General features: G+C 44.1%; 1 protein-coding gene across 1 annotated transcript in view; it reads right to left on the bottom strand.

The window, feature by feature from the left end:
- Positions 1-7656, bottom strand: part of LOC139408078 (leucine-rich repeat-containing protein 74A-like) — a 13788-nt gene extending 6132 nt beyond the window's left edge. Inside the window, exons 1-7 of the mRNA XM_071151893.1 lie at positions 7482-7656; positions 6360-6559; positions 5993-6100; positions 1873-1966; positions 1732-1781; positions 1482-1563; positions 730-815 (exon numbers count right to left, since the gene is read on the bottom strand). Of these exons, the coding sequence (XP_071007994.1) occupies positions 730-815; positions 1482-1563; positions 1732-1781; positions 1873-1966; positions 5993-6100; positions 6360-6559; positions 7482-7656 (795 nt within the window). The remainder of the gene's footprint in view (positions 1-729; positions 816-1481; positions 1564-1731; positions 1782-1872; positions 1967-5992; positions 6101-6359; positions 6560-7481) is intronic.
- Positions 7657-8351: the final 695 nt, after the last annotated feature.

The following is an 8351-nucleotide window of genomic DNA, read 5'->3' as shown; positions in this document are numbered from 1 at the left end:
CCATGGAAGGGGTATTTCACAACAACAAAAAATACTAACTTTCCACATTTTATTGATAACTAAAAGTAGTTTATTGACTTTGGGTGTCAGAGACCAGAAAAATATATCAGTTTACTCATCCAGATCAAAGGTTGAGGTTTATGATATTACCTGTTACCTGATATCTATCACCTGTTACATCATATTACCTGCTAGCTGATATTACCTGTTACCTGATATCACCTGCTACATGATATAACTGGATGGGAGGATGGGAGAGGAGGGTGGATAGGGGAGGGGAGGAGATTTAGAGAGGAGGAGAGAGGAGGGTGGATAGGGGAGGAGATTTAGAGAGGAGGATGGGAAAGGAGGGGAGGAGGATGGGAGAGGAGGGTGGATAGGGGAAGGTGGGAGATTTAGAGAGGAGGATGGGAGAGGAGGGGAGGAGGATGGGAGAGGAGGGTGGATAGGGGAAGGGAGGAGATTTAGAGAGGAGGATGGGAGAGGAGGGGAGGAGGATGGGAGAGGAGGGTGGATAGGGGAAGGGAGGAGATTTAGAGAGGAGGATGGGAGAGGAGGGGAGGAGGATCGTAGGGTCGATAGGGGAGGGGATTTAGAGAGGAGGAGGGGAGATGAGGGGAGGAGGATGGGAGAGGAGGGTGGATAGGGGAGGAGATTGTGGCACAGAAGAGGAGTGGACAGCGGAGGTCAGCGTTTCTATGACTTTTAGCCAGATAATACTAAGACTACCTTTAGTCCAGCACACAGTGTCACGGCTCCACTCATCCTCAAATGGTTCCAGCTCAGGTCCAGCATCTCCAGGCCCTCGTTATTGGCTGAGAGGAAAGAAAAACGGGCCAATCAACAAATCAGTTGGGAAAAAAAGGGAATTTACAATTGATTCGGGCAAAAGTGATGAGATGTCCTATTCATCAATTATCAGACTGAGTGCTGTTGATCAGAAGTATGGAGAGGAAACATGCACTCACAGGTGTCCCTCGGGACCTGTAATGGGAGTAACACTCCCAATGCATCCCAAATGGCACCCTATTCCCTATGGGCCCTGGTCAAATGGCACCCTATTCCCTATGGGTCCTGGTCAAATGGCACCCTATTCCCTATGGGCCCTGGTCAAATGTAGTGCACTAAAGAGTGAATAGGGTGCCATTTGACAGAGACACATTGACGCAGCATAGTGGAAACAAAGACTGTTCTCAGGGCAGGTTGTATCTAGATATGTTGGCGGCGAGTCGTTGACAATTGTAGCATTTTAGCGAACCCTAGCCCTTTTCCAAACCTTAATCTAAATTCTCCTAACCTGCTACGTGAATTCTCTTATTAACCTGCTGCTTAAGTTATCCTAACCTGCTACGTAAATTCTCTTATTAACCTGCTGCTTAAGTTATCCTAACCTGCTACGAAAAGTCACTTCTGCTCGTAAACCTGCCCTGAGAACAGTCTTGGTTTCCACTAATGCGATCCAGCCACATCCACCGTCTTACCTAGCATCTGTCCAAGGTGTTCTCCCCCCGTGTCACAGAACTGGTTATGACTCAGGTCCAGGTCTTTCAGCCTGTAGTTGTTCTGTTGGAGGGGGAAGAGTCATAGGGTTGCACAAATCTGCTACCCCCCCCCCATCCCCCCAAAACAGGGAATTTGTGGAAAGTTACCAGATTTCTACAGTAGCTCTTTGTATGTGTTTTTTGAAACGCCCTCCTGGTGATTCATGAGAGATATAAAAAGATAACTTACTGCCAGAGCGTCAGCCAACCTTTTGGCATCAGCGTCGACGAACCCATTTCCTGGTTGAGGAAAGCTTTAATGTTTACATACATGTAGACAACGATTCAACGTGTGTGTATACAGTAGGCCATAGATACAACTATACAGCACCTGATAGGTTGATTGATTTGACGGAGACATTGTCTAACAGCATTTTACAGATGCGTTTAGATCCTGCTGACTGGAGGTGGTTGTTGGAGAGGTTCTGGAAAAAGACACATTTCCTGTCAGCCACTACACACAGATCGGTTGATTTGGGATTGGGCCGTGGTTTGACACATAAACCAGAGTCACATGTAATACTCTGTAAGAAGGTTATTATATTTTTTACGAAAACTGAAACTAATATTGGAAAAAATATATAGTCAAATTAAATAATTTGGAAAAAGATTACTTAACTATAACTATAATTAAACTATTGTCTTTGACTGCAAAATGGGGGGGGGCACAAATCTAATGGGGTTTTCGACCTGATGAATCTGGCTGGCAAATGCTGCCAGTAGATGTCAATGTTTCAAATAGGCCTAGTTTGTAACCACGTTTCCATCTACAGTTTTTATGCTAGTAAAGTCATACCATATATTTTTAAATCACACAGCTGTGATGGAAACAGGAAGTTTCTGTAAAATTGTTTTAAAAAAAAGATCATTTATTCGTTCGACAGGGTGGGATCTTTTTGTGTCTGTAAAATGAATTATGTGAGAAATGGTAGTGGAAAAGCCTTTCTGCGCAAATATTGATATAATAACCATCATATCAAAGTAAACTTGGAGTCACGTGGTGACATGGTGTGTGGTCCTCCCACTACGACTCCGGAAACCATGCAATTTATTACGTTACAAATGAAATAAATTAGGATTAGCTTCAAAAGGTTGGTAAAAGTGCACGGTGATCTTGATGCTCCTTTCCAATAAATATTGAGTGCCTGATCCTGGTGACATGATGATCGATTCTTGACTGCCATTTGACAAATAAAAATATTCTCGCTCTTATCCATAATAATCTCATCATGTAGACTAGCCTACCGCCACAGCCTACCCGTATTGTACACGCGAGCTGTTGGCTAGGGAGCACTTGCCAAGACCAGAGGAGGCACATTTGCCATTTAACAAAACTTTTTTTTTTGTGAAAAAAATATTGGTCGACTTGAAAATACGATGGAAACAGGTTCACTTTAGATGTTTATTTTGTGTGCACTACGTCATCACACACTGATTTTTATCAGCAGCAAATCAGTTTGCTGGAAACACCATTGGTGGGAAAATGTGGATTTTAGAATATTTGCATGAAAATCTGCCACCAATAGGTGGGGTAAAGGACTCAATGGAACGCAGACGTGCCATTGACCAGATTTGCACACCTTCAACAAATTCGATCTAAAAAAGTGTATATTCATGAAATCCGTCACGATTTATGTTTTGTAACAGGCCTGCAATGTGGTTACTGAAGTTCCATTTGAATGTATTTGACTGCATAACATATAGAAGTTGTCCCTTTTCATGTTTAGAAGTGACTGTTAAATTCTAACTCTCGTTCGTGTAAACTGGTTAGCATTTGCTAGCATACAGAAATCGGTGGTAGTCAGTCGTTTCTAACTGTAATGCAGTTGATTGGTGACAATGACACAAACGTGTTAGGGTTGACATCCATACAAGCATTATACTCAGATTTTTACATCAAAGATGGCGTCGACAGAGATGTCCGCCTCGCTTCAGGTCCTTAGAAAACTATTCGTTTTTTTATGTACTATTTCTTACATTGTTAGACCAGAAAATCTCAAGTGTTATTACATACAGTCGGAAGAACTATTGGATGTCAATTTACTGTCATTACGACCAGGAATACAACTTTCCCCACGCAGATCTTTTGTTCAGACCTTCCACCCTGGACATGCGATCTTATCCCAGAGGCCGACTGACCCAAAACAGTGTGGTCGCTGCAGGAGAGGCTGACGGAGCGGCCTAAGCGTCAGACTCAGAAGGCGATCACACCATCCACCGCTTCCGAGTATATTACTCGCCAATGTCCAATCTCTAGATAACAAGGTGGACGAAATTAAGGCATGAGTTGTCTTCCAGAGAGACATCAGAGATTGTAACATTCTCTGTTTCACTGAAACATGGCTCACTCAGGAAATATTGTCAGATTCGGTACAGCCACCCGCTTTCAACACACATCGCGCCGACAGAAACAAATATCTCTCTGGTAAGAAGGGTGGGGTGTATGCCTTATGATTAACAACTCATGGTGTAATCAAAACATACAGGAACTCAAGTCCTTTTGTTCACCTGACCTAGAATTCCTTACAACCGCATTATCTTCTAAGATAATTCTCATCGATAATAGTCACAGCCGTGTAGATCACCCCCGCAAGCAGATACCTCGTCAGCCCTGAAATAACTTCACTGGACTATATGTAAACTGGAAACCACATATCCTGAGGCTGCATTTATTGTAGCTGGGGATTTTAACAAAGCTAACCTGTTAACAAGACTTCCTAAATTATATCAGCATATCGAATGCATGACACGAGCTGGTAGCATTCTGGATCATTGCTACTAGAACTTCTGCGATGCATACAAAGCCCTCCCCCGCCCTGCCCTGACCATGACTCCATTTTGTTGCTCCCAGCCTATACACAGAAACCAAAACAGGAAACGCCCATGCTCAGGTCAATACAATCTGACCATGACTCCATTTTGTATGCTCCCAGCCTATACACAGAAACCAAAACAGGAACAGTGCAGCTATTCCCTCTGCAAGGCAATCAAACAAGCAAAGCATCAGGCAATTCAATACAACGACGTATGTGGCAGGGTCTACAGACCAGAAAAATCGGATTCCCAGACAAATTAAACAACTTCTTTGCTCGAGGACAATACGGTGCCATTGACATGGCCCGCTACCAAAGCCTGTGGGCTCTCCTTCTCCGTGGCAAACGCAAGTAAAACATTTAAACGTGTTAACCCTCGCAAGGCTGCTGGCCCAGATGGCATCCCCAGCCGCGTCCTCAGAACATGCGCAGACCAGCTGGCTGGTGTGTTTACGGACATATTCAATCAATCCCTGTCCCAGTCTGTTGTCCCCACATGTTTCAAGATGGCCACCATTGTTCCTGTTCCCAAGAAAGCTTAGGTAACTGAACTAAATGACTGCCGTCCCATTGCAATGACTTCTGTCATCATGAAGTGCTTTGAGAGACTAACACCATAGTAACTCCAAACTCGTCATTAAGCTCGAGACCCTGGGTCTCGACCCCGCCCTGTGCAACTGGGTCCTGGACTTTCTGACGGGCCGCCTCCAGGTGGTGAAGGTAGGAAACAACATCTCCACCCCGCTGATCCTCAACACTGATCCTCAACACATATAGGTCTACAATACATTAATAAATAGTACTGGAGTACCCCTGCTATAGGTCTACAACACATTAATAAATAGTACTGCAGTACCCCTGCTATAGGTCTACAACACATTAATAAATAGTACTGAAATACCCCTGCTATAGGTCTACAACATATGCATTGCTCCTAGCCTCCTACCCATCATCTAGAACTGAAGCTAAATAATATAAAACGAAATATATATGTTTTTATAGAACTGAAACTGAATTAAAACGAGTAAATCAAGTCTGAAAACGAACTGAAACTAAACTGAATTCCTAATAAAAATCTAAAAACGAATAGAAATAAAAACGAATAGGAAATCACAAAACTAAAGTAACCTTGCTTTGATGTTATGGCTCTGGCATTGGTAACCTAGGCTATGTCACCCTCTGGTGGAGGAAATGATATAACACTGGTAGAAACCAGAGACATACACTGCATGACCTAAGGTATGTGGACACCTGCTCGTCCAACATCTCATTCCAAAATCATGGGCATTAATATGGAGTTGGTCCCTCCTTTGCTGCTATAACAGCCTCCACTCTTCTGGGAAGGCTTACCCATAAAGATATCCATGCAATACTATTCTATAATACTATTCTTTAATAATATAATACTATTCTATAATACTATAATACTATTCTATAATACTATAATACTATTCTATAATAATATTCTTTAATACTATTCTATAATACTATAATAATATTCTATAATACTATAATACTATTCTATAATACTATAATACTGTTCTATAATACTGTTCTATAATACAATTCTATAATACTATAATGCTATTCTATAATGCTATTCTATAATGCTATTCTATAATACTATTCTATACGTACTAGACTCTGAATAGTAAAGTTGTCCTTGAACATCTCCATGAGGTAGCCAGTCCCCTCAGCCAGAAGGTAGTTGTCCTTCAGCTCCAGGTTACTGATCTGCACGTCGCTCTATATGGCAACACATACAGATACAACCAAGTTATCTACTGTATCTCCCTACAGTCAACAGACCAACACCCCTCGATGAGCATAACAAGAGATCTCTGCAGCACTAACATTATAACTCTATGGTGCCAGCCTGCTATACAGATAGATAGTCGGTATATGTCAAGTATTTTTGAGGCCTAGGCTTGAAAGTATCAAAATTAAATGACAGTTTCCCCCTGTCTTTATCCCAACCCCATGGTGGAGGGTTCATTCTACTCACCAAGAGGGTGATGGCCAGGGCTTTAGCCCCCAGCGGTCCCAGGCCATGATGGTTGAGGTCCAGGGTGCTCTGCTCGTTGAGGTCCAGGGTGGTGGAGGCTAGCTGACGGAGGACGTAGGAGCAGGGGATCACAGCCGTCAGACGACAGGCCACCAGGTAGAGCTCTGTAGGGGAGACCAGCCTGTCTCTCCTATCCAGCTCTGGAGGATGAGAGGAGAGGAAACAAGAGGAAATGGAGGGGTAGGGAAGAAAGGAGAGGAGAAGGGAGGGAGGGAGGGGAAAGGAGAGGCGAGAGGGAGAGGAGGAGAGGAAAGTAGAGGAAAGGGGAAGAGGGGGGAGAGGAGATGAGAGGAGAAGTTGGAGAGGAGGGAGAAGGGAGGAAAGGAGAGGAGGGAGAGGAGGGACAGGAAAGGTGAGGAAAGGAGAGGAGAGGAGAGGAAAAGAGAGGAAAGGAGAGGCGAGAGGGAGAGGAGGAGGAGGAGAGGAAAGTAGAGGAAAGGGGAAGAGGGGGGAGAGGAGAGGAGAGGAGGAAAGGAGAGGAGAGAGGGAGAGGAGGAGGAGAGGAAAGGAGAGGAAAGGGGAAGAGGGGGGAGAGGAGAGGAGAGGAGAAGTTGGAGAGGAGGGAGAAGGGAGGAAAGGAGAGGAGGGAGAGGAGGGACAGGAAAGGAGAGGAAAGGAAAGGAGATGAGGAGAGGAAGATGAGAAGAGAGGAAAGGAGAGGAGAGGAAAGGAGGAGAAAAGGAGGGGGAGGAGAGGAAAGGAGAGGAGAGGAGGAGAAGAGATGAGAAGAGAGGAGAGGAGAGGAGATGGTTACTGGACCAAAGGCAGACATGGAGAATCCTTGAAAAGCTATTAAAAAGTCACATTTGATGTACTGTGGTGTTTTGAAAATGTAAAAATGTATGTACTCTAGTGTTTGGTGAAATGCACATACACTCACTCACACAAACACACTCACACATCTCCCTCCCTCCCACCCTCTTTCTCTCTCTCTCTCACACACACACACACGCGCGCACACGCACACACACACACGCACACGCACACGCACACACACACACACACACACACACACACACACACCACATCCCCCACCCCCCACACACACAGCTCCAGTACTACCATCAGCCTCCAAGTCTGTGTCCCACTCGTCCCCACTGTCAGGATGCTCTGCTGGGGTTGAGTCTGGGCTCTCCTCCTGGCCCAGACCATCCAAAATCTTGTCCGACTCCACCGTCTCCTCCTCCCTGTTCTCTGGGGCCGGTAGAGCCATCACCTCCCCCTCGCTCTGAGACATCACTGCTTTGCATGTTTGGGGCCAATAAGAAATTGAAGGCAATCAATTCAGGAAGTGATTTGAATGTAAAAAAATGTGTAAACAGCTTCTACTTCAGATTGTTTAGAATTCATTGAAAATATACAACAACAAAACATATTATTGAATTGGATTTTTAGTTTACTTCCTGAATTGACTGCCTTCAATTCTACTTAACCCCAACTCTGCTACCCTTGCCTTCAGCACGTCACTAAGACCACACTAGTGACAGGAGGGAGAAAGGGGGGGAAGTATCTCTGATCCATGTTACTGCCCTGTATGGTTTTGTGGTAGTGTAATTCATTCAAAATTAGTATGTAAATGTTAAATCATATTTAGTGCTAGTGTAATGAATTTATATTTAGTGCTTGTAAGGTTCTGTATTTTTTTGTTGTTGTCAACCTTGTGTTCTGTTTTGTTGTGTTCTGGAACGTAGCCCTGTTTCTTTGTGTTCTGGAACGTAGCCCTGTTTCTATGTGTTCTGGAACGTAGCCCTGTTTCTATGTGCTCTGGAACGTAGCCCTGTTTCTATGTTTTCTGGAACATAGCCCTGTTTCTATGTGTTCTGGAACATAGCCCTGTTTCTATGTGTTCTGGAACGTAGCCCTGTTTCTATGTGTTCTGGAACGTAGCCCTGTTTCTATGTGTTCTGGAACGTAGCCCTGTTTCTATGTGTT

Source organism: Oncorhynchus clarkii, chromosome 4 (genome assembly GCF_045791955.1).
Source record: "Oncorhynchus clarkii lewisi isolate Uvic-CL-2024 chromosome 4, UVic_Ocla_1.0, whole genome shotgun sequence".
NCBI classification, from domain to species: domain Eukaryota; kingdom Metazoa; phylum Chordata; class Actinopteri; order Salmoniformes; family Salmonidae; genus Oncorhynchus; species Oncorhynchus clarkii.
This window is presented reverse-complemented; position numbering and strand designations above follow the sequence as displayed.